Raw genomic sequence first — 27,901 nt, 5'->3', positions numbered from 1 at the left:
GTAAATTCAATTAACTAAAGCAATTACTTTAAGTTATCACTTGACGCACACGTTTTTTTTTTCATTGTTCTACAGCACTGGGTATTTTTTATTTCATTCTTTATTCGCCTTTATTATGAAAGAGACGCTATGACCTTATATTAGTAATATTAATCAAAAATTGTGACCGGAAACACGTAGACGTTTACGAATAGGAAATCCCAAAGAAATGAAACCATGGCCAACCTACCAAGAGCATACGCACCCAAAGATATACCCCGTACGCGGCGGACCGAACTTCAGTTGAGCGCGAGCGTTTTCGCGGCGTTCTACATTTGAATATATTTTTTTTTAACCGGTTTATTTTCGTTCGGAAACATTTATAACTTGCTCGCGCTTTTAGACTGTGAAAGTTTTTAGTGATTGTGAATATTTATTCGTAACAAGGTTGGTGTAATATTATTTTTTTTAATTTCGCGTATTATTATTTTTCCTATTAATAGTATTTTATTTTATTAGATTTTTTTTTTAATTTTACTATTTTTAGGTAACTTAATTATTGATTTATATTTGCATAGAATACTTTTTTTAATATTTTATTTATAATACTGTTATTTTATTTTAAAAAATATAAAAAAGTATTATTATTTGAAAAAGGTTTACTATTTTTAGGTAACTTAATTATTGACATATTTGCCTATAATACTTTTTTAAATATTTTATTAATAATATTGTAATTTTATTTAATAAAAGTTATACTCATACCAACGTTTATAGGAGATGATCAAGTTATCTTAATTTACTTTATGACACTTCCTATTAACACGAGATTTTTACCTCTATCCCCTCTCATCATGTGTCCTCTAACCGTCTTTCTACCTGAGAGGGCACTCGAGCTCATCAATGAGCCGAATATGGGTTCATAATAATAATGATGATAGCCCTAAAGTAAGCCTTATGTAGCCTGTATAGTAAGTAGCTATAGGATATAAGATAGCTGATTTTATCATAAAGTACGTACCTACGTTCAAAACAAATTAGACCAAGTTTTTTTTTTAAATATTTAAGGCATTCATCGTTGGCTTTAATTATTTTGTTGATAATTTACTTTCGCGAATTTCTTATCGCAAGACAAAGAGTCTACGATAACCATATGATAACTCATTATATGAAGCAGAAAGTTCATCAAACTTCATAATTGGCTGCCGTACCCAAAGATTTTATACTATAGATATGTCACTAGCGTGTGAGGTAACTGAGGCCAATAATCCTGGATAATTGTCTTAATGTCAAATAGTCGTATAGTAAACAACGAAACGGTATTTAAACAAATAATAACTAAATATTGTCTAAAATGTCGAGATATGTGTTCAGGAAGTGTAAAAACTATATAGTACAATGTACATAAATATATAATGTAAATAAACACAAAATTGTACATGTGTGCTCAGTGGTGTAGCTAAATTCGGATCACTTTTGCCGTGAATTTGTAGACAAGCTTATCTATAGTATAAAATATCGTTAACCGTACCTACTTACCGTGATACCCGTGATAGCCCAGTGGATATGAACTCTGCCTCCGATTCCGGAGGGTCCGAGTTCGAATACGGTTCGGGGCATGCACCTCCAACTTTTCAATTGTATTTTAAGAATAAGCAGCATTTTAAGAAATTAAATATCACGTGTCTGAAACGATGAAGGAAAAACATCATGAGGAACCTGCATACCAGAGAATTTTCTTAATTCTCTGCGTATGTGATGTCGGCCAATCCGCATTGGGCCAGCGTAGTGGACTATTGGCCTAACCCCTCTCATTCTGAGAGGAGACTCGAGCTCAGCAGTGAGCTGAATAGGGGTTGCTAATGATGATGATGACCTACTTACCTACTAATGAGCTGACTTTCAACCATCGTAAAATTAAACTTTTCTAGTCGACATAGACTCTCGGTTTATAGATATCTTGAAAAAAAAGTTGAAAGTGTAAAAAGTGAAGAATAACACTTAACTGATAAACATCTTATGAATTTAACCTTGATTTTCTTTGTTATCTTAGTCAGACATCCGTTTATAACTATTGGATGCAATCATACTATTTATTCGTAAGTGCTACGTGCAGAGATGCGTTATTTGCAGTTCAAAGTGCATTTTAGTGCATTTGTATTTGGGTGTCGAATGAATTGAATTTCTATGATATTTATAATTTACCTACTAGCGGACGCCCACGACAAGGTCCGCGTGGAAGTTTTTCACTAATCCCGCGGGAACCATGGATTTTCCGGGATTCCGGGAAAATTTGCCTGTGTATTAACACAATCTAGTTCTTTTAATTTAATTAGTTAATCTAGTAATCTGAAGTAAAATCTATTTTCATTCTAAATTTCAGCCATATCCATAAACCGTAAAGGAGGAACAAACATACACACTTACACATAAACTTTCGCCTTTTAATTATTTAGTGTGACGTGTTAAGCTGCACTTGAAACGGGGTAACAGCAGAAAATTAGGGCTGTATGCTCTTTACTTTCGGGTAGCGTTGCCAGGCGTCCGGATAAAGCCGTAGGCTTTTTGATTGCGAATCCGGCCAAAATAAACGGTGTCCGGCTTGTCCAGATTTATTAGGTTTTTTACATTTTGCAAACGAGCGAACGCCAAGCGTGGCCGACTAGATTCGACTGTTGGTCGCTCACGTACGTCTATTCATTCTAAGACAAAATCCTCAATAATGTAGGGTGTCCGACCTATCTACCCAAATATCCGGCCAAACTGCCTGGTCTGTCCGGTTATTAGGTTTGGCAAACTGGCCACCCTACTTTCGGGGAATCTATGGCAATATAAGACGACCTCCGTGGCGCAGTGGTAGGCGCGGTGGATATACAAGACGGAGGTCCTGGGTTCGATCCCCGGCTGGGCAGATTGAGATTTTCTTAATTTGTCCAGGTCTGGCTGGTGGGAGGCTTCGGCCGTGGCTAGTTACCACCCTACCGGCAAAGACGTACCGCCAAGCGATTTAGCGTTCCGGTACGATACCGTGTAGAAACCGAAAGGGGTGTGGATTTTCATCCTCCTCCTAACAAGTTAGCCCGCTTCCATCTTAGACTGCATCATCACTTACCATCAGGTGAGATTGTAGTCAAGGGCTAATTTGTATAGAATAAAAAAAAAAAATATGTTGAGGTGGTGGGGACTTTTTCTAGGTTATGCCACATATCGCAGGGTATTTATTATTCTGGTGTGATTGAAATAATTGTGATGTGTTGCATGATAATATAGATTTGTATAGATATCATTTTGTTTCAGAAATAGACTAGACACAACCACAATGGAGCCCCTACTAGTAGATATCATACATTTCTACCCGGGGGAGAACGCACAACCGCATAACACTAAAAGGCAAGTGAATTTATATTAAAAACAGTAACAAGAACTAAAACCTTATTCACCTGATGATAATTAAGAAACAGGTGCCCCTGTTTCTTAAGTCATGATGACCATCTGGAAAGTATACCATTTCAAACGAAAAAAGAATTTTCCTAATCTGTCCAGGCGTCTTCAATTAGTCGGAGAACAAGGATTTTGAATAACTGAGTACGTTCTCCTTTTTGAAGTCGGTTAAAACAGTAAAATCTTTGGCTAAATTTTTACTACTTATTATGATTTATTCGGAAAATTTAAATTCAAATATGCATTTTTTTTTTGGATATATTAAAAAATATATATTTAAATTGAAATATGCATTTCAATCCAATATCCAAATGAAAATCAAAATCATAATATTTATTTATTTACAATTTTGGAAAATTCGTAAGTAACACTCCCGATGATCCGCAGGGGCCGGGAGGCAGGTAGCGATGACAGCAAAACCCACGCCTGATGCACCCCAATTTCCGCCAATAAATAAACATGTACTATATACCTACAACTGTTGATAAAGATATTTTTTTTTAGATTTGAAGCCGTGAACATCGACCCCCCAACCGATATCACCACTACCATAGTGCGGCGCGGTCAACCCTTCAACGGCGTGCTCCGGTTCAACAGGCCCTACGATGAGAGCGATGACACCGTGCAGCTTGTGTTTTCACTAGGTATTTTTGAAGTTGTAAACATCGACCCCCCATAGACAACACTGAATATAAGTAATTAAGTTTTAAATTACCTAATCCTTTTATAAGTTATGAGGTACTAAGTTATTATAATGGTGAAGGAAAACATCGTGAGGAAACCTGCACACCAGAGAATTTCTCAAATCTCTGCGTGTGTAAAGTCTGCCAATCCGCATTGGCCCAGCGTGGTGGACTATTGGCCTAACCCCTCTTATTCTGAGAGGACACTCGAGCTCAGCAGTGAGCCGTATATAGGTTGATAACGAACGAACGAACGAAGTTATTAAATTTGTCCTCTTTGTCATAAGATGGGGGGCCTGGTGCTGTAGTGGGACGTTAAAACAACCTGCTATAGAGATTGGTCACACATGTGACACAGAGTATATTAATTCTCCAATTTCCCATTTGGAATTTTTAATTAATTTAATTTTTACTTGTTTTATTTTTGCAGGGGACAAACCCCAAATGGACACGCAGGGGTCGATTTTCCTGAAAAGAGACGCGGTGCCTGACAAATATTCTTGGAGCGCCAAAATATTGGATGTGGGCGATCAAGACAACACTATATCATTTGAGGCTAGTTTACTAGAAGTTGAACTCTTTGATGAATGAGTGAATTAATATTTTTTTGGTTTAATAATAAACCAATTAATTCTCCAATTAGACTGAATGGAAAAATTTAATAATGATTTTCAGATTTAAATACTTTTTTATCTGTTAATCCAATATAAATATCTTATCATAAAGATCTTACTGGTATTATTCAACATATATTTAAAAAAAAAAAGCATGAATTAATATAGATTCTACATTCATATAAACTGGTTAATCCACATAGTTCACAAAACGAGTTGCAAAGTTTATTATTTTAATAATGCTTAAAACATTATTGAAATATTTAAAAACGTTGTTTTTTTAAATTGAAACAGTGTCTTTTTTGTCTAATAATGAAATTGTTTATAATGGTGTATCATCTATCTAAAATAGGGTTATGAGTTCACAGTCAAAACGAAACAGTTCACTGGCGCTGCCAAAATCTATTTCTACCTCCCATGATTAGATTTCGAAGAAATTGATAAGATCATCTTCGACTTTCTCTGATATTGTTGTTGAAAAAAGAAGTTCTGTAGCTTGACCCTTAAATATGTCTTATGTATTTACATACTTCCTTAAAACTAACGGTGCGATTTCGGAATGATTTTCGTTATTTAAATGCATATTTTCAGGTGTATTATTGAATGCAGTTAGTTAATTTTGTTCATTTATAAGTACCAATTGGTTGAATGAACTATGATGGAAAGATGGGCCACCTGATATTAAATACAAATAAGTCTCGAAGGATTTCGAAACTGATACAGCGATAGTTTCCTCGCTTTCCAAGTTTCTGTCTTGTAGTGTATATAATTATGTATTATGTGGTTCTGTGTTTCAAGTACTATCTAGCCTGTACTGTATAAAATATATCAAGAGCATTGATGTGGACATTAATTTGTTCAGCTGCAGCAAGCTGAAGAAACTCTACAGAACCCATACGATTTGATGGCATTTGATCTATCAGACTTTTAGGAAATGTACTACCTCAAAAAGGTTTTCTTGGATTCTACGGACCCTTTTCTTGACTTTGCTTGGACTATATTAAAGGAGAATTCAAATAAAAAATCTGTGTTTTGTTTTTTACTTGGTTAAATGTATTGACTTGTTTTTTACCACTTAGACCGTGTGAATTTAAAATTACAAACATATTTAGAAGTCCTTCAATCACCTTGGCAGTCATTATTTAGGTTTTATTTTCAGTAGGTATCTAACAAGGAAGTCTGTATCTTGTCTCCACACACCTGTCAGACCTGTTCACAGTCCAATTATTTTTAAACTTATAAATAATATGTCATAACAATTTCATGTGATTTGTGTAATGGCGTTACTTTTTGCATGATTTTTTCGATAGTCTAAAGGTCAGTTTTGACTTTATTGCTATTTTTTATGATAGCTAGGTTTTTTGTGATATCTTCTTCTATTTTCCTTTCTATATAATTTTTTACCTACACGTCGATGTAGTCAACTCAAATGAATTGAGAGTATTTTTACTTACTTTATTTGCATTGGACAAATGGTACCTATGAGTGATGGGCTAAGATGTAGAAAATGTTTCTAGTCTCTCTATTAGAGAAAAAAAACAAAAAGTACCTCGTTATAATCTTTCGTGACTATAGAAGTTATAGAAGATATTTTTCCACTTAATATCTGCGAAGAAGAAGTTACATAGTCGATAGGACTTGACTAATCAGTTTGTTAAATCATACCTCGGTTGCACTTCAATTATCTGGAATTCCATTCTACCTGTCACCTAAAATTTGCGTATCTTCATAAGTTCATAGGTGCCTTCTAAGCAAGCGTCTTGTTAATTAATATAAAACAGCTTGAAAATAGCATGAAAAATTAGACGAAAAATTAGAAAAAATTAGGGAATTAGGGAAATATAAACACCATAAAAGATATCCACGGTTAAAAGACTGTTAGTCACTTTAAACTTAACTGACAACTTTAACAGATTCATTAAAACTAAACGATTACACAACACAATTTTTCACTGCACGCTGCATCATCGCTTACCATTAAGCATGATTACCAACAAGCGCTAGCCTATCATCATCAATCAATCAAATAGCCTATCATAGGAGGACATCAGACAACAGAATCATCACTTCTCAAACAGAAATGCTAGTTGAAGCAGCTTTATTCAGCCCATGATTCAAAACCCGCGTCTTACCAAATCGCGAGTGTCAAGCGAGCGAGATTAGTACGCTAACCTATGCCACAGAAAATTATATGTACCATGGCTAGAGAAGCCGACACGATTGTCGCCAAGCTTGCGAGCTTGCAAGCTCATTGAAATTGAAAACTTGAACTTTGTTCTAAAAGGCCAATAGTTTTCTACTCCGCTGCGCTAGAGGTCACCTATGGCTACCGAATTAATAACACCACATCACGTTTATTAAATGCAAATCAATCTGATAATTCGTTTCCTATCTAACAAGGTCTGATCTAGACTTGGCTAAATGTAAGATGTTGTCGTTTGAAGGACGTTTCTTTTTGTTTATCTTTATCCACACAATATGAATGCTAATTAACTTTACAGAACATTTGGAAATACCAAGTGTTATATCTAATCCGGGGAAGTATTGCCTTGCTTATATCTGCCTATCGGTTTTGTTATGAAATTTTTCAATGGTGTTTCTAATTTTTTTTAATTTTTGCAAGTAAGCCCTTGACTACAATCTCACCTGAAGGTAAATGATGATGCAATCTAAGATTGAAGCTGGTTAAGGTTTCTACACGACATCGTACTGAAATGCTAAATCGCTTAGCGGTACGTCTTTGCAAGTAAGGTGGTAACTAGCCATGGCCGAAGCCAGTCAGACCTGGACCAATTAAGAAAACCTCAACCGACACAGCCGGGCTCGAACCCAGGACCTCGGTCAAGTAAATCCACCTCGCTAACCACTACGCCACGTAGGCCGTCAAAGCTTCAGGCATATGATGAATACTTTTGCTGGTTGACGAGTCATAATAATTATCAATCTATTTTAAAGGCCCCCCATGGTACCAGGCCTCTCTCCTCATATTACAGGAGAGGGGTTACACCCACCACTGCCCACAACGCTCCAACTGCGAGTTAAGGGAATGTTCAGATTATAATATTTACTATAATAATTTAATGTTAGAGTCCTTTTCATGAAAGAAGTCTCGCGGCTAAAACAGCGCCGTGTCTGGTGACTTCTATCATGAAAAGGAATTTACCATATGTTTTTAACTTATTAAATTGATTAGTAAGTACGAAGTAGGTAGAGTTTAAAAGATAAAATTTGTTTGCTTGTTTAAACAAAACCTTCTTATTAATATGGTGTTGAATATATAATTTTCCAGTTTGTCAAATGATTACATTATTATGTTAATTTTTATCAAAACAAGTATTTAAGTACTTAGCTATATATTTTTATTAAGTCTGCATATAAATTGTGATTTGTTAACTATTAGCTATTCTATTCTACGAAGATACATAATGGAATGTTCAGTTTTTGGTACTAGAAAATATTCATTATTTAATTATATTGATACTCCATAATATATCTGGTTTAATAAATAAAATATTGAAAATCTACATATAAACTGTACGATGAACATACCTACTTATCAACTAAATTGCATAAATACAATTTTACGTAAAAAACATGTAGGTGTCCTTATGAATTTTCCTGAAGAATTCCTGCAATCGAATCTTTGTTTCAATTACAGTTAACTTTAAATGCAAATTAAACTTAAATTCCTTATAAATACTATTTATTTACCTATACGTAGTGCATTTAATATATATATATTTCGGAGGACTGAATAGGTATGGGTCAGCTATGATGGAATCTTGGAAATAATATTGCCAGTAAATAGCAAAATAATCACTTTAATGTAATCACAAAATTATTTAACAATAACAATTAATTAAGAATAATAAATTGAATGGAAACGCGGTAAGTTTTATGTCATGAGGCCGTTCGTCCCATTTTTTTTATGACAGTTCTACTTTTTCATTCCATATTCCATATTCTTTTTCTTCTTCTTTTAAAAACGTCCAACGACATTCCAACTGGCCATGTTACACATGTGCAGGCCTTCATGGCATAAACCTCACCCAAGTGCAGTACTTGACGTTTCCTACTGCCGCCATAAGATGGCACTATTATTATCTAATCTCCGACACGGCCATCCTGCGTAACACACGTCCCAGTGTGTTACTTTACTGTAACAAACTCACGAGGAAAGTATCAAACCGCTCGGTCATTCCTGACCTTCAACATAGTTAAAAGTTACTGATTTTTGTATCTAAATGTTTCCAATAGCTATTAAATTAGTCGCTACAAAAATTCGCATTAACTATTTGGTCAGATCAAAACAACACAGTTAAACAAAATTACCAACAAAGAAAACTCTGTTTTCAAAAAATTTTTAGTACTAATCAAAATTCAAAATCAATCAACTAATAAAACTCAGAGCTGAACTGACTTTTCTCTTTTATCACAAGTTTGCTTCAGCATGTCAAACACATGAAAGTAAATCAAAAACAAAACATTCAATTCAACACGTAATCCATGGCTAGACAAAGCCTAGTAACCTCCAGTTACTCAACAACCCGCGAACCCCACCGGGAACGCTGAGCCTCCATAGACTCCCTGGTTTCCACTGAAACCCGACCTCCGCCAATGTTGTCTGCGCACCGCGTACTCACTTCATAATCGCAGCTACTTTACTCTATAGCGATTCGTCAGTTAAGTTCCAAGCCCATATTGCAGACTCACAATTATGCACAGATAGCATTCAATGATTATCATGATTATTATTTTTCATTTCTCAATGACCAAATAACTAAACTGTTGTTTACAAATTTTTAGTCAAAGACAAAAGTTTACAAAGTAAAACAAACTGAATTGGTATAACAGAAATAGCGTAGACCGTTCTTGGTTTTCACGGCAATTATAGACTGATTTCGCATTACTAAGTAAATCGTCATCACCTCTTATGTTAGAATTAAACTTCACTTTACCTAGTGTCTTTAATAAACCACAAAACGAGAAAACAGATTCTCACTCAATTAAAATCTCTAGACTTCTAGAGTCATCCGCCACAGTCATGTACTACTCTCATTTAACGTGAATACGTCAACACTCAATAGTTAACAAAACATGAACATTTTTCTACAGCTTCGAGACAACACTCTTCTCACCACGGCTCTCACAGCCGAACGAGCAATCGCAATTGCTCACGCACATCCATCACATGGATTGCGACTTCATCCATCACATAGATCACACGCATTTCACGGCCGATAGTCTACTCGAGTTGCTATTGATCATCTCACATCATGATCATCACTTGCATCATTAACATCGCTTACTTCAAGTGGTACATGACCTATTGGCATCTTCCTCCAATGCGCGAAAATTCTCATGGAAGTCTTTGAGAGTTCGGCTGGAACTACCTGCTATGCTTTTAAGCTCTTAACGATCATTAATTAAAACTTCTGTAATTACTAAGGACCCTAAATTTCCTATCTAATTTAGTTTTATTTTCCTTTCAAATCAAAACTAACTAAACGCAAACACTAAAATAGCTTTGTCATTACTCTCTACATTCTATGTCACTTGTTCACTATAGTCGAATAATAAATTAAACGATCTCCAATTAAGTTTCCTGTGATACCATTTTTTATTGAATCAAAAATAGTGATGTGACAAAGTGAACGAACATGACTAACTCAATATGTTCTGAACCAAATTAGTAAATAACAGTTACATCTGTTATTTATTGAGAAATTTGACAGTCTATGGCTTATTAATAAACGTAAAACCTATTTTGAGTCACAGTGATGAAAATAAAATTATTAAGACCTTATTAAATCGGACTAATAACTGAGACAAATACAATTAAATCAATGCTTTCTTAGAATTTCATTTTAAATTTCATTACTGTAAAGGACAATGGGCAAAAGAAAAGTATCGGTGAACTGAGTAAATCGAATTTATGTCACAAGGTTTTCATGATTATAATTCATTTTTTAAATTATAAACGTTACTTTCATTTAATAAAAACCGAAATAAAAATGAATAAAAATAAGATACTATTTTGTCTTTAATAAGACCGCCATTATTTTTCTTGGAATGTTGTCATAGTAATTTTTACTTACATGACAATCATGTATGACGATTTAATACCGCTATTGTCCACGTTTATTCCTATCGTGAGAGAAATAAGACTACATAATAATATTAGAAGACTCCTTATGAACATTATGGATTAGTGTAGGGTACTTAATATAGTTTAAGTTTTAAATACATCATGGACATCAGTAAGTAAAGTCAACATATTAAGATGCGTAACTCGACACTCGCTGATTACCGCGAAATGCGATGAATTATCACTAGATGGTAAATTATATTTAAAGGTCTTTAAATCAAATATTCAATTAAGCTTTATTTCATTGTGACACAATAAAGTTGATACCGATACTGATCACTTCATAATCGAGGTCAATGTCCTTTTCAAAGCGGAGGTAGTGGTACTCTTAGAGACTAGAGCAAATAGGGAAGAATTGGTCAATTAAATATTTTACACAATTTTTCTTTCAACCGTCTGTCACAAAGCGTTATGATAAATTCATAATTCTGTTCAAAATTCCTCTTTGAGAGCGAAAGAACTGAGACACTATTATTTACCAATACAGAACAGGACATCACTATGACAATAAATATGGTATCATTATTATTTTACAAAGTGACATTAGCATCTGTCAGAAAATTTGCAGGATTAATGATTTGTCTAATTAACGTTTAATTTTGCATAAAATATGAAAAGCTGTAAGTCTTGCTACGCACTTATCAAAATCTCTAATCTCAAAGAAAATCAACAGTCAAGGTTTGATGTTAGTATGCAATACTCTAACTCACAATAATATGGTTATTTCAATCCAGTAACCAAAATTCACAAAACGTTGCATCCATCCAGCAACTCACACTCGTAAGATTACTTCAATCCGGTAACCAAAATTCACAAAACGTTGCCTCCATCCGGCAACTCATTGGGTGACCTCTATCCGGTACCCAGAAACTCACAAGGCGTTGCCTCCATCAGACAACTCATTGGGCTACCTCCACCTGGTACCCAGATATCCACACGGCGTTGCCTCCATCAGACAACTCATTGGGCTACCTCCACCTGGTACCCAGATATCCACATGGCGTTGCCTCCATCAGACAACTCATTGGGCTACCTCCACCTGGTACCCAGATATCCACACGGCGTTGCCTCCATCAGACAACTCATTGGGCTACCTCCACCTGGTACCCAGATATCCACATGGCGTTGCCTCCATCAGACAACTCATTGGGCTACCTCCACCTGGTACCCAGATATCCACACGGCGTTGCCTCCATCAGACAACTCATTGGGCTACCTCCACCTGGTACCCAGATATCCACATGGCGTTGCCTCCATCAGACAACTCATTGGGCTACCCCCACCTGGTACCCAGATATCCACACGGCGTTGCCTCCATAAGGCAACTCATTGGGCTACCTCCATCCGGTAACCCAGATATCCACAACGACTACCTGCATTTCCAAGCCATTTAGCTTGAACATGCAGGCTATCTGAGCGACTTGCATACTACGTCATACCACCCCCTCGTCATTGTTCAAAAGTCGATGTCTTTGTCATCAAAGTTGTCACAATCAGGCATTTTGCGTAAGCGATCGTGTACGTATTTCTAAGTATGGTTAGAGTTGAAGGCTTATAAAATCGTAACGGAAATGTATTGTTTCGAATTGTAATACTTCTGCAACTTTGAAATGTCCTCTATACTTAGGATCGAGCTTAGTTCGGTTTCGTTCTTGCCGCTTAATTTGCCCGTAACGTTGACGATTCAGAAAATCATCTAAATCAAAATCAATCATCCAGTATACCGTGAACTAGGGTTTCTACTGCATGATTACATTTCAGGGATTTGCACTTCATAGATGCATACACCCATACCCTGTGCCTAAAACTTATACTGTGTTACAAACATATTCAATGCCTTACTAAAATAGAACTTAATAAAAAGTATAATCGATTATAACCAAATTGAAATTTCATATCACTGATAATAATGTACAGTATTTTAGTACCTTTACACTTTAACAACGACTAACGTTGATCTTAAGAGGCACTCTTATTTGTATGTGAATTGCGTTCAAAGAATAATTCATACCCTGAGGCAAAGTTCTGTTCACGCCACTGTATCAGATATTATAGTAATCTGAGATAAAACTTGAACCTACAAACAGCAAGTCTACGTTAGTCTAGAAATACAGTCTTTAACTACAATCAACTCCCCAATCAAACAAAATAAAAACTGCCCACCAAATTTAGTGACCTCATCACACCGCATACGTCCACTCGTTTTGTTCTGCTAGATTTGGCAGTAAGTTAAGTGCTACTCTTGAGTGTTGAGTTCTGAAGTCGGAACTGTCCTTTGATTGTCGCACGAACGGCTGTAACATTCAAAAGATTTGGGTACAACCAAATTTAACACCAACATGGAATTTCGTAGGTATGAGGGCTGAGGCATAACTATAAAGACAATCGTTTCAAGCGTATCAAGTCGAGACGAAATACGGACGATACCTTCTCATCATCTAAGCTTAGAATGTTACGAGAGCGTCGATCCACGAAACGCGGACTTTCAATCGTCTACTTCCAATGTGCACAAAAATGTCGGCCCACTCAGTCGGATCAATTAATTACATAATCCCATTTATTCGTATTGTCAGTCAAACAACAAACCATTATGTAAAATTTACTCATTATGTTCGGGAGGCAATAAGGGTGCCAGAAATTCCAGTTATAATGCGATAATCCAATACAAACTCCATATTGCTATATCATCATAATCATCATCCAACATCATCCTAAGATACTATCTCAATCTCAGCGCTGACTAAAAATTGTCACTTTCTCGGCCTCATCTACATTATTCATTAAAGAACTCGCTACATCTGCCCGCATGATACCAGCAAAGCCGATAAGCACTATCAAAAAGTAAGAAAACAAAATCACCGGATAATTTGATCAGCAGCTTGTCTTTACACATGTGAACCTCCGCTGTGACCGTCACTACTTCGCTACCAGTCTGCGTCAGCTGATGCTACTAAACCAAGTAACCCGCACACGTAGTTCAAGTTGCTGCTTTGTTTCTTTTTTATCAGACTTTGGACGTCTGATTAAATTGGCAATCCAACACTTAGCTCCTATTATACTACAGTGGTTCACATGAAAGAAAAAGAACAAGTTATTAAAGCTAGAGAAAAACATTTTCTCAAATTCTACTCTCTACATATTAGAAAAAGCAATCTGTGAAAACCACGTTGCGGCTGAGCCTTTCATAGCCTTACTAAGCATAAGAATAAGTTTACTCCCCTGTACATCACGATCCGACAACCAAAATAAATCCGTTGTTCCGTTAGCCAAGCTCAAGTCCGTGTCTGCATCTTTCGCCTGACAGTTGGGTAGGACACTGGTCTTTTCCTTAATAGGCGGCGGATTGTAAAGCGTTTTTACGAAGAGTCATTTGGTATTTTGCTGTGCCCCAACTATAGCCTGCCAGCCAGCTTTACTGACAGATTCACGTGGGTCGCACGATCCGTTTCCACTTCTGATTTCGGAGGACTGAATAGGTATGGGTCAGCTATGATGGAATCTTGGAAATAATATTGCCAGTAAATAGCAAAATAATCACTTTAATGTAATCACAAAATTATTTAACAATAACAATTAATTAAGAATAATAAATTGAATGGAAACGCGGTAAGTTTTATGCCATGAGGCCGTTCGTCCCATTTTTTTTATGACAGTTCTACTTTTTCATTCCATATTCCATATTCTTTTTCTTCTTCTTTTAAAAACGTCCAACGACATTCCAACTGGCCATGTTACACATGTACAGGCCTTCATGGCATAAACCTCACCCAAGTGCAGCACTTGACGTTTCCTACTGCCGCCATAAGATGGCACTATTATTATCTAATCTCCGACATATATATATATATATATATATATATATATATATATATATATATATATACGGTCGAATTGCGAAACCTCCTCCTTTTTTGTAGTAGATTAAAAACTTTATAAAACCTTCAAGAGCTATATGTATTTTTAATAATGCTTGTCCTTGTATTAGAAACATTTAACTATAATGGAAAGGATATTTTAGATACTTTAAATCCGATTAGTAATCAATAAAAGGATTCTGAGTGTTGAACAAGTATAGAAGCATTATCAATCAATAGATTTTCATTTACACACCAATGCCGTATTAGTTTTCGTATAAACATCTAAACATAAAGTAACACAATACAGGGTGCTCGGGAATGTTTTCCTTAACTCTCGGTTTATATACTTTACAGAAAATAATTAAAAATGTTCAGGGAACGTGTTATAAAACTTTTATTTAAATAAAAATAATATTTCTGATAATAATATTTTTTCTTTCTTTAGTAAATAGATCTTAAAATGTGTCTTTTATACACATCCTTATAATTATGACGTAGCCAAGTTTTACGTATTTTCAAATGCAAGTATAGTTAAAGGCGAGTGTTACATGGATAGTCGGAATTATTTGAATTACTTTGTACGAAAACTTTAATAGTTTTAGGTATTTTTAGTTAAAAAAAATATTAGTTATGCAGTTCGGATCTTATAAGTGGACTCGTCAACACCTTGAAATTATGGGAAATTCTCCCGAGCATCCTGTATAGTTCAGAGAATCTACTACTTGCAAGTATAAATCGAATTTTTTTTTATACAGATTTCCACTCCAGTCAACTTGCCGGTCGGCAGCTGGGCAGTCCGAGTGGTTACCAGGTTGAAGAGTTCTCCAGCGCGAGAGGTGTATGATTTCGACCAGGATCTGTACATCCTCTTCAATCCCTGGAATCCAGGTAAAAAATATGGAATAAGAAAAAATACACATTAAATGAAATAGTCATGATTGAGAGACATGAAATGCTGGTCAAAGAAATAAGAAATCCGAGAATAAAATGGCTAAAAATTACCATAGAAAGATTTTGAAGCGTGAGGGGAAAAATAGCTCACAACGCGTTGTGGTCGCAGTAAAACATCTACATGGCGAAATTCGTGTTATAGCTCTCATGAAAACGCGCACGACGCGTTCTGGCAATCACAGAATACAATAATCAATAAATACCAATAAAAAAATACTACATCTTATTTCTTTAGTTTAGTTGAACAGTTTTAAAATATTTAAAAACATATGACGCCATTTTCTTTTTAACAATATTGAAAGTTACTGATGCGACGCTTGGTGTCGTACTGACTCGAGAATGTATTAGTTTTTGAATTTTGTATTTGAAACGTCTACGACACCGTCGTGTTCTATTTGCCTATTATTCTTTAATCTTTGTTGTAGATGACCAAACCTACATGGAAGACACCAACTTGCTCCAAGAATACGTGCTCAATGACATCGGCAAGGTGTGGGTGGGACCTATCAAGACCACGAGAGGGAAGCCGTGGTTCTATGGACAATTCGACGCTGTGGTACTGCCGGCGGTTATGTTTATGTTGGACAGAGCTGAGATGCCTTTCCATCAGTGAGTATTAAATAACTATTTAACAAGAAAAAGAAAAATAAACATAAATATAATTTAAAAAAAGCCCGCCAATTGCGTGTCGGGACGCGTGCAGTCTAGAGTTAGAATACTGGTTTTTTGATTGGTCGGCTACACTTCTTTAAGCACGCTTTCTTCTTTTTTTACTCGGGAGTCGAAGAGTAAGATGGTGAATGCGTTATTAAAAGTGTAATTGGGTGAAGGGAACGGACGTTGAGATGGAGATTACGTATCTATAAATAGATAATGTTTAGCAGATAGAGGGGCAGTTTATTCCAACAAAAAATAGTACTTTAAACCTTCATATTTTAAAATACCTATTCCATCCCACTTTGAATGTGACACTAAAAATTTACATATTTGTTTTTTATTTTATTTTATTCTTTACAAGTTAGCCCTTGACTACAATCTCACCTGATGGTGAGTGATGATGCAATCTAAGATTGAAGCAGGATAACTTGTTAGGAGTATAGGATGAAAATCCACACGCTTTTCGGTTTCTACAAAACATTGTACCGGAACGCTAAATCGCTTAGCGGTAAGTCTTTGCCGGTAGTGTGGTAACTAACCACGGCCGAAGCCAGCCAGACCTGGACCAATCAAGAAAACCTCAATCGACCCAGCCTTAGATCGAACCGAAGACCTCAATCAATCAATCAATCAATCAATTTTATTTCGCCAGAATATGGTACATTTACATAGGTCTTATATTATATTTTAACACATATCCTGCCATAGTTGGCGTGCAAAAGTTAACAGATCATACAAATTAATTTACAAATTACAAATTTACAAACAATAAAAATAAAACAAAGTTCGAATTAATTAATGTTAATATAAATGTCAATAAAAAATGTCAATATAAATGTCACTTTTATGGTCAATGTCCCTATTTAAGTTTTTCATTCATGTAATCATTTTCATGTAATCATTTTCCGTTTTGTAAATCCAACGCGCAGGTACCATTGCGTCAAAAATGATTAATGACGTCAGTTAATGATTATTTTCTATTTTTCAACAGCCGTGGAGATCCCGTCAAGGTAGCCCGCGTCATCTCCCGTATAGTGAACTCCAACGACGACGGTGGTGTTCTGGTCGGTCGGTGGGACGGACAGTACGAAGACGGCACGGCGCCGTCGGAGTGGACCGGCTCCGTGGACATCCTGGCTCAGTTCCTGGAGTTCCAGCAAGAGGTTCCTTACGGACAGTGCTGGGTGTTCGCTGGAGTTGTTACCACTGGTGAGTTAGTTTTTTTGTTTTTTTTTTTTAAAGAATATTTGCCATATTTTTAAATATGACCAATATTCTCATTCCCCTTCAACTAGTCGGGAAAGACTGTGCTAGGAGTGGGTACGACAATAGACCAACGGGGCGGGGATCAAACCACCACCCCTCGGTGGTGAGTCCAACCGCTCTTACCGTTGAGCTATTGAGGCTCTTGAGGTCTAGTTTAACTGTAAGTTTTCTTTGGTTACTTTATGTCAAAAGATAAAGGCCTTGTAATCTCTGTAAATAAGCCATCTGACACTTATCAGAAGGTCCTTAATCTTTTTTATGATGAGGCTTGTGCTGGACTACAAAAATGCCGTATCGAAAGCAATGATGATATTTTAGTTAGAGCCCACTTGTCTAGAAAATGCTTAATCTTTATATAATGATTTATTTATTTTGCATTGGTTCGTCGACTTTTCGCGGATGATAGCAAAATAAATAAATCATTATATAATCATGATGAACTTCCGCAAAGTAATGCCTGCTTCTATCCAATGCTTAATCTTTGTCTTGGAGGTGTTCAAATTAGATGTCAGGAAACACAGACGTTACAAAGGCATGCGAGTTTAGGAGTCACAAAATGTTGCACGGCAGGTGATATTAAAATTCATAGACAAGCTTAAATATTCAATTTGATAAAAATAGCTTCGAATATTTATGCATACCAAAAGGATATCAAGCAAGCATCGTGACAATACTGACTAATCAGTATCCTGGTCTAGTTGTACCTACTCCACTAGATGCAATCATAGCGTAATGCGTTTTAATATTAGGTATTCATCTTACACACAAAACTGTTTTTGCATACTTTAGTACGTGTCTGTGATGACTAAGCTATGTTAGTTTTAATGAATTGCATCACGTTTTTGATCGTGTTTGATTTGATTATGGCGAGTGTGAATTGTTGGAAGGGGAAAATGTACCTGAAGCACATACAATTAGATACATACATTTGTATACATTGTATAATTTTTTTTTATAAAAGAGCAACTGTTGAGTTTCATGCCGGTTTCTTCTTAGCAGAACCTGCCTTCTGAACCAAGTCAACAGACGTAATCAAAGTGAACTGAGCTTACTCGAAATAAATAAATTTTGAGTTTGAACATTTTGACATAGGAATTATATTGTAGATTCGTATTCTGGAGGTCCAGAGAATAACTTAAAGGCTATCGATTTAATTACTTAATTAAGATAATGAGTTCAATTGAGGTCTCAGTTTATTGGTTGGTTGGTTAAGCAAGATTGATTGCCTATACAAGTGGCAATGGGCAGGCCACATAAATCGAAGAGCCGATGGACGTTGGGGTCCCAAAGGTGCTTGAATGACGACCCCGCACCAGAGAGCGCAGTGTTGGTCCTACTAGGGGGCCGCTGGAGACCGTTTGGTTTGGAAGTCCATGGAACAGCCTATGTCCAGCAGTGGACGTCCATCGGCTGTTAATGATGATGATGATGATTTAAGTGGATAGGTAGGTATATATAACTCACAGTAGCATGAACTTCATAGAAGCATAAACGCAATGAATACCATGAAGATTATTACGTGTCTATTGGAGGAGACGTGATAGCCTAGTGGATATGACCTCTGCCTTCGATTCGGAGGGCATTGGTTCGAATCCGGTCAGAGGCATGCACCTTCAACTTATGTACATTTTAAGAAATTTAATATCCCGTATGTTAATGACTTTATGACTCAACAAGAAACTCTTTAAGAATAATTGTTGCGTAATACTCGTATGTTATTCTGATGTATACCTACATGTAAGCTACAAATTACTTAAATTAGTTAAATTTTATTAGTGTCTTCAAGTGTACTTCCATAACCTCACAATAAGCTGCCTACTTAGTTATTAATATTCTATAATTGAAATTATCTCCTCAGTTTGCCGCGCTCTGGGCATCCCCTCTAGAGTGGTGTCGAACCTGGTGTCAGCACACGATGCCAACAGCTCGCTGACAGTGGACAAGTACTACACCGAGACCATGGAGGAGCTGGACTTTGACCCCAACAACCCTAAAGGCGCCGACTCCATCTGGAACTACCACGTGTGGAATGATGTGTGGATGGCTAGACCTGATCTGCCACCTGGTAAGATTTGAAAATTGTCGTACTAATGCTTGATTAATGTTGAATGGAATTTCATCTGAATGGCTGGTGATTTTAAACTTATTTCGTGATTGTTCATTATAAATGTTAAACGGGTACATACCACGATAAAACGACTATTTTTAAGACGAAGATTTTTAAACAAACCAAGAGGGCGCCGCGATACGCATAATAACAAAAGCGATGTCGTGAGTGTAGTTTGCCTAAACAGCCAAAAACGCGAGGTTGCTGAAAAAATAAAAAGAACGTGAAAGAGGGTAGATCGATTCTGCCCCTAATAGCTGACTTCACTTCTCATCTCGCAACTTCAGTTCCGTCGTGACCACGATCCATGCAACTGGGTCGAAATATCCACATTAAAAATCTCGTCGTTTTATCGTGGTATGTACCCGTTTAAATAACATTCATGAATGGCTGGTGTTTTAATCTCCATTAGACTCTTCAGCTCAGCTTAAAATTTGCGCCGGGTATGGCTTTTTTGCATTGTAATGTAGATTTTGAGAAGAGACTTAAATTTTTCTTGACAGTTGTTTAACTGATCACGAATGTCAGCGTTATACATTTTGGTTTCCATTTGTTTAACTGATAAAATTGTGGCGTTTGTCGTCACCCAGGGCTCCCCGTTCCATCGCTACTCTACTGCTATCAATGGCTGGCAATAATGTGACTAGATTGCTGCAAATGACAATAGGCAATGACAGTGACTCCCATGATCATCTTTTCTAACTGTTTGAGACAAAATTCAGTATTCTTCTTTTGCTGTTAGAACTAGAAATCAGCTAATGAGATATTTTATTAAATTTTAGGTTATGGCGGCTGGCAGGCAGTAGATGCTACTCCTCAGGAGACATCTTCAGGGATGTTCCAGTGTGGACCAGCGCCGTTGGAAGCCATCAAGCAGGGCGTCATCGGCTTGAACTACGACGTAGAGTTCATGTTGGCTTCCGTGAACGCGGATCTGATGAGGTGGAGGAAGGATCCCGAGTCAGAGACGGGATACTCCATGGTCGACACTAACAATTACCAGTTAGTATATTTCTTAATTAAAATATTCTACCTTAAGTCTGATGATTACCATCAATCATCATCAAAGAACAAACTAAAGATCAGCTTCATTCATTCTATCCATCAATCAAAAATACCAAAATTTTTTTATAAAATAACTTTCTTTCCAAAGAAGCTACTCGTAGATCGTACTACCTCTGAAACATTACACATTGGCGAAGAGCATTGTGCTCTGAAACAAGATACTAATATTAATTGGTCACTGAATGATTAGACGAGCTTTGTCAGAGTGCAGAAACAAAGCCCCGAGGGTAGAAAAACGTAGGAGTACAAAATGTCTCTCTAGAGGCATCCCTTAGGAGACTCAAACCACGATTAGGAACGTTTGAATCTTTGGGAATGACAATGACACCAAAGATAGGAATTGAACCTTTGGGATTTCAGTAAATAGTTGTATGAAGTTGATTTTGTATACCGTAAACTTACTTTATGTTATGTCTTCACATAGTATTGGCCGCATGATCCTAACAAAGAAGCCCTTCGTGTTCGACCCTAACGGCGACGAGGACAGGCAGGATATCATCGGCGAGTACAAACATAACGAAGGAACTGCTTCAGAGAGAATGGCTCTGATGAACGGCGTGCGGTATTCTGAAAGGGCAAAGAGGTAAGTCTTCTGAATAAGATTTAACTCGTAGTTGATAAAAGAAAGGAAGAAGTCAGTGGAGTCGGTACAGTGAGTCGGAGAGCTTGTAAAGCCATAAGTCACAATATTTCTCTGTACTATATGAACGCAGGACCCAATATGCAGGAAACCATTATCATACAAAAAATTAAAAGTTGATTTCTATAAATAAATAAGGTAATTTTCAAAGATATAATGTTTTCACTTCTAATGTACAATACAAATATTCTTCTAATATCAAGAAAAAAAGTGTTTTCCAAGACAAATGTTCATCATCAAAGAACAAACTTAAGATCAGCTTCATTCATCATTTAGTCGAAACAGTTTCATATAGTATCTAGCTCTATATACTCATAGTATCTACATCTAAATAGTATACTCATAGTACCTTCATTGTCATCAAAGGTACATATGTATACTAAATTAAGTTAACGACGGGAAGTTATTCTTATTTAGCTTTCAAGATTTGTCCCAGACATGCTAGAAATCATAGGTATATTTGAATGCCCTTTTTTCTGTCCATATTTGTCTATAACTGTCATTAAAGTAAATCCCTATGATACAGATACTACGCAGTGGCAGCCAACCTCACCAACGACATCACATTCAAGCTACGCGACATCGACACCGTGCCCATCGGCAAAGAGTTCAGGGTCGTCGTTGACATCGACAACAATTCTGAAGAGGTGAGAACTATGACTCTACTAGCGGACGCCCGTAACTTTGTCCGCGTGGGATTTAGTTTTTCACAAATCCCTCGGGAACCATTTTTACATACAAACTTTCGCGTTTATAATATTAGTAGGATAGATGAGCCGCTAGTTGCAGGCGGCTCGAGACTGTGGTCTTTGGAGGTCATTACAAGAGTTCTCGTCCAGCAGATGATGATGATGAATTGATGATGATGATATGAGTGTCAAAAGAACCAGAATGCGTGTTTTAATCTTATATTGAGCTTGACCAAACGTTTTTTAGTGATACTAAAAAGTGAGAATGCGATGCGTGTGAATCATGAGTCTTTTATTGCAGACGATCGCAATTTTGTTAGGAAATACATCTAATTTATCAGTCCCCTCGCACTCAGTCCCCTGTCATTCTAACAGAATTACAGGGGACTGAGCGCGAGGCTGACACATGATTGCACAAATGCTGCGCAATTCCATTAGGCGTTTCATCATATTTTATAGTTTTTACATTTTTTATTGACAAAATTTGAATGGTTCACGTGAATTTCTCCTAAAAAACCAACCTTTGTCAACGCAATTGTATATTGTATTTTTAGTTATTTCTTTATAAATACAGGGTCGCAACATAAAAGCCGCTTTGACAGCGACCAGTGTCTTCTACAACGGAGTGAGGGCGGAGTCGGTGAAGAAAATCGAAGGCAAAATTTTCGTCGGTCCTTCCAAACGTGAGTTTGTAAACTTTCTAAATAGAAAGGCTTAAGCGAAGGAACGTGAAATATCGTTTAACTTGTTAAGAAATGTACCCATTCCTATATACTACGTGAAGCATTCAGAGGAGCGTCTTCAAAGTACTAAGTATATTTGATCATAGGGTGGAGCTAAGTTTTTGCCATGTAGTCAATATCTTAAAGCGCTTCTTCGAGTTAAATAGTCAAATATGACACGCAACGCTTTTTAGACAACGCCGTTTTAATAAAGACATACGAGCCAAATTCTTTTCTACAACTTTCTTTCATTATTGAGGGCTTAGGAGCATTTGATTTGTATATTGGAGGCTCTCAAAGGATCAAGCAAATTAAAATAAAGATTAGTCGGCGTAATATGCGAGTCAGATTATTTAAAAACCTATAATATTTAAAAAAAATACTGTAGTGGTTCTTAAGTAAATCATTAAATAAATCTTAAATAAATAAATTCATGCTGTAATCATAAACAGAGCTTTAAGAATAATTCGATTTCTTCATGTTTATGCTCTAAATTACCTTTGTTTTTCAGATGAAGAAATCAGTATCCTGGTTAAGCCGGACGACTATCTGCCGAAGCTGGTGGAGTACTGCAACATGAAGATCTCTGCGATGGCCATTGTGGACGAGACCAAGCAGTCGTGGGCTGACGACGACGATTTCCAAGTGCTGAAACCCAACATTAATATTAAGGTGTGTACCAGTAGCGAAGACAAATTTTTTCTTAGGTAACCCGTTCATGTGGTTGTTTAGTCTGAATGTGTTTTTGGCTGAATACGTTAAATCATTTACGTCCGTAAAACTCGTGGATTTTTAAAAGGTGACCCGATAGGAATCAGGTTGTCAGAAACCATCGCCCTTGGTGTGTACAGAATTAGTGATATTGCTTGGTGTCAGTTCTCCCAAAAATAAAACTTAACACGGACTTGAACTCCCACTGATATCGCGCGAATTTGAACAACACACAGAGGAATGACGAATTCCTTGCTCGTAGGGTAGTAACTAGCCACGGCCGATGATTTCCACCAGACAGACAGACAGACTTCAAAATTCCGAGTGCGTAGGTTCAAATCCGTTACAAGGCATGCACCTTCAACTTTTAAATAAATTAAATATCACGTGTCTCAAACGGTGAAAGAAAACTATCGTGAGGAAACCTGCATACCAGAGAATTTTCTTAATTGTCCACGTGTGTGAAGTCTACCAATCCGCATTTTGCTAATGTAATCAACGGTGTTCAACATTGAGCCGAATATCGGTTGGTAATGAAACTGACCTGAGCAGGACCCGGGGTTCGAACCCAAGACTTTCTTAATAATAATAAAGTCTTTTATTTCCTATAAACCATAACCTAATTACAAAATATTACATATTTTCTTAATTCTATGTTAGTAATATTTTAAGTTAGTTTGCTTCATTTTTATTTGTATTATAGGAATCCCTTTGTAGGCCTCCTCCAATTTCTTCCATTTATCTCTTTCCTGCGCTATTGTCATCGCTTCTGTGGTCTGCCCACGTTCCTTTTTCCTTGTGGACCTACATGGCCGGCCCAGCTCCATTTTAGTTTCAGAGCTTGATGTAAAGCATCTGTCAGTTTTGTCTTTTTTCTTATTTCTTGACTTCTTGTCTTTTGAATTTTCCTTAAGTGTAGCATGCTTCTCTCTATAGACTAATATTAATTTCTTCCGTAGTTCAACGAAGACCTGATCATCGGGCAAGCAGCCACTGCAGTGTTATCCTTCGTGAACCCCCTGGACCGGCCGCTGACTGGCTGCGAGTTCAGGCTGACCTCGTCAGGTATCGCCGGCAGAACCCTCCGCCTCGCCGCCTCTGAGGCTGGGCCGTCGCAGCTTCTGAGTGTTGAGCTGCCGGTACAACCAAATGTAAGTATTACCTATACTTAGTATCTACCCACGTAGAAATTGGAAACAGACTGCTATACCTACTGCCAGTGGCGTGCATAACAATTATATAGTCAGGGATCCGTAGAACATTTTCAAATCACCAACACTTAGTCACAAACCTCGTACTAGCTATGGTAACAAAAATATTGGGTATATTCGAAGGGGTACAGATCTACAATAAATTACCATCTGATATAAAAGAAGCTAAATCTAATTCATTGTAACACATGCCGCATTCAGTAAGCTATAATCTTTGTTTTATTAAAACTAGTCGAGTATTCTACGTAACAAACATGTAATTTTAAAACTACCCGCATTTTTTAGCAATTATTTATTTAGATTTTTTTATCTGTAAAATTTAAGTCTTATTAGTCTGTACACACGTTTCTCATTTAAGCGAATTTAATGAAATTCTTTTGAGAAAAATAAAGATCTTAAACCAGATTTTCTACAACTAATTACTATCAAGTTAATTTTTCGTGAGTATCTTCATCTCGATAAGGCTTTTTTATTTACGAAAATTCTTGATTCTGGTAGCTAGCTGAGTTGCCAGGAAATGAAAATATCTGACCGTCGGAGCGAGGTAATGAACCATGCAATTTGTAGGACATTGTAGCTGTTACTGTATTTCATCGAAATAAAGCTACTTACGAAAATTAACTTGATAATATTCAGTTGTAAAAATGTTCTACGGATCTCTGACTAACTAACCCGGACTAACAAACTGAATAACTCTTTAATATGGATTTATAGTTCTAGTTAGCTAAGTTAGTTAGTTAGTCTAAGCCTAAACGTTTATATTTTTTGCAGAAAATTGGTAAGATCAACTTTGTGGCGACGTTCAAGTCTGCTGAACTGAAGGACATAGATGGCGCGGCGAGCGTCGAGGTCTTCGAAGGATAAAGTTTCTAGTGTTAAAGACTGCATGGAACCTCTTTAGGTTCACTTATCAACATCGTCATTATCAGCCAATAGACGTCCACCAATACTAAACAATACGGCCATACAAAAGACCAAGGTCTCGAGCCGCCAGCATCCAGTGACTCCCTGAAACCCTCTGGATATCATAAGCCCCTCATAGAAGATCTACAGTGTGCTTGTCAGTGTGGGACCGTCATTCCAGCACCTTGGGACCCTAACATCCATCCTTAACAACTATGTGCACTGCCCAATATCCAATTCGTACACTTACATGCGCAATTAAAATTGCTCTATTTTTTTTTTTTTTTATTCTTTACAAGTTAGCCCTTGACTACAATCTCACCTGATGGTAAGTGATGATGCAGTCTAAGATGGAAGCGGGCTAACTTGTTAGGAGGAGGATGAAAATCCACACCCCTTTCGGTTTTTACGCGGCATCGTACCGGAACGCTAAATCGCTTGGCGGTACGTCTTTGCCGGTAGGGTGGTAACTAGCCACGGCCGAAGCCTCCCACCAGCCAGACCTGGACAAATTAAGAAAATCTCAATCTGCCCAGCCGGGAATCGAACCCAGGACCTCCGTCTTGTAAATCCACCGCGCATACCACTGCGCCACGGAGGCCGTCAATTACACGTCACAACCACATAAAACATTTAACTGCACCTTCAACCAACCTGGAAAGAGTTGCTTCAAAGCTTATTGAGCTTTGAAAAAAAATAGAGCGACAACATGGATTCGAACAATATTACAGAAACAACGAATTGCTCCATAAAGTTCCCATAATAGTGCACAGGCATATATGTCTCTGAGATATATAAACAAGTCAGATAAATTTATGAAATTGCATTTTCTAACTCGATTCAGATCTGGGTTACACCCTCCTGACAATAATTTACCCCTAAGTGTAAAGTTTCACTGCCATACTTCGTGGTGACTACCTACCCCTTTCAAGGCCGTAAGCTACCCTCATAGATCTTCACTCTCAGATGTAATCGGTGTATCAAATATTGATCTAAGATTTGAATTAAAAACGACCTTCACCTATCTGTTTATTTGGTGGAAAGCATTTATATAAAATTTTTGGTCAATCTGCTATTAACTTTACTATTTGCTATTAACTATTATTATATGTAATTCATATAGTATTTGCAAGACTAGCTTCAGCCTTCAGATCTGATCATCTATACTTATATTATAAAGAAGAAATATTTGATTGTTTGTTTTGGATAGGGCTCTGGAATTACTGAACTGATTTGACAAATTCTTTCACTGTTGGTAAGCTACACTATTCCCGAGTGCTATAGGCTATATTTTATCCCCGTATTCCTACGGGAACGGGAACCACGCGGGTGAAACCGCGCGGCGACTGCTACTCTATACTCTACGTTGGCGTAGGCAAGCGTACTGCGCACGCATATCAAAATTAATGTATTAATTGATTATGAAACACGACTAAAACTCACGTGATATCAGGTCGGAGTATGCCCGACTAGTTTCGAATCCATATGGGGTCCTTAGTCATGAGCTGGTTCTGTGTGAGCTTCAGTTTGTATCGTGCCGCGATGCAAGAACCAGCTCATGACTAAGGGCCCCGTATGGGTTCGAAACTAGTCGGCCATACTCCGACCTAATATCACGTGAGTTTTAGCTGTGTTTCATAATCAATTAATATGAATAATACTCACGATAGTTTAAATTCTAAAATGAATGTACTCATAGATTTAAGTTAGTTAGTTATAAGTATTTTTTTATACATCAAATTTTATAGAACATCTAATAATTTGGTTCTCTATTGAGTACCTACGTTATACGTAATTATGAGATTATTTAGTTTTAATCATGCGCCATGCAATATAAACATTATAAAATTTCGAATTGGTAGCTTTATACTTAATAAACCATTTTAATACAAGTAAGAAATAAAATGTATTGGTGTTATAAGTAAAAAGAGATAGTGGTAAGTAAAAATAGCTAAGCAGTGGTAAATAAAACTAAAAATATAGTCAGTGCATTATGCAAAATCCGTTTGACTTATTGTAAGTGGTCAGATGACAGATCAAGCCTGTTAGTGTGTAGAATGTAGATGGATCCAGTAGCGGATTTATAGCCTTGTCCGCCCAAGGGCCCAAGTAACAGCCCCCCCTTTTAAGAACAATCATTTTAGAGTATTGCGTTTTAGCAAAATTAATTTATTTTGTAATAATTTCCGAGGACTTCGGGATAATTGTACGTTTAAATAAAACACTGAAAACGGTTTTAAGTATAAAAAATATAATA

At 36.8% G+C, this 27,901-nt stretch overlaps 1 protein-coding gene across 1 annotated transcript; it reads left to right on the top strand.

Moving 5' to 3' along the window:
• The first annotated feature begins 266 nt into the window (after positions 1-266).
• LOC112047656 (hemocyte protein-glutamine gamma-glutamyltransferase) lies at positions 267-27,901 on the top strand. The gene is made up of 15 exons (XM_024084844.2): positions 267-426; positions 3,277-3,369; positions 3,925-4,064; positions 4,534-4,658; positions 15,478-15,610; positions 16,099-16,282; positions 17,322-17,539; positions 19,455-19,661; positions 20,486-20,705; positions 21,193-21,351; positions 21,935-22,055; positions 22,672-22,780; positions 23,331-23,491; positions 24,490-24,681; positions 25,513-27,901. The coding sequence occupies exons 2-15, from the start codon at positions 3,299-3,301 to the stop codon at positions 25,603-25,605; spliced, it is 2,133 nt and encodes a 710-aa protein (XP_023940612.1). The 5' UTR covers positions 267-426; positions 3,277-3,298; the 3' UTR covers positions 25,606-27,901.

The sequence above is a fragment of the Bicyclus anynana genome, chromosome 20 (genome assembly GCF_947172395.1).
Source record: "Bicyclus anynana chromosome 20, ilBicAnyn1.1, whole genome shotgun sequence".
NCBI classification, from domain to species: Eukaryota; Metazoa; Arthropoda; class Insecta; order Lepidoptera; family Nymphalidae; genus Bicyclus; species Bicyclus anynana.
Note: the sequence above shows the minus strand (reverse complement) of the source record. Positions and strands in the feature narration are given on the sequence as shown.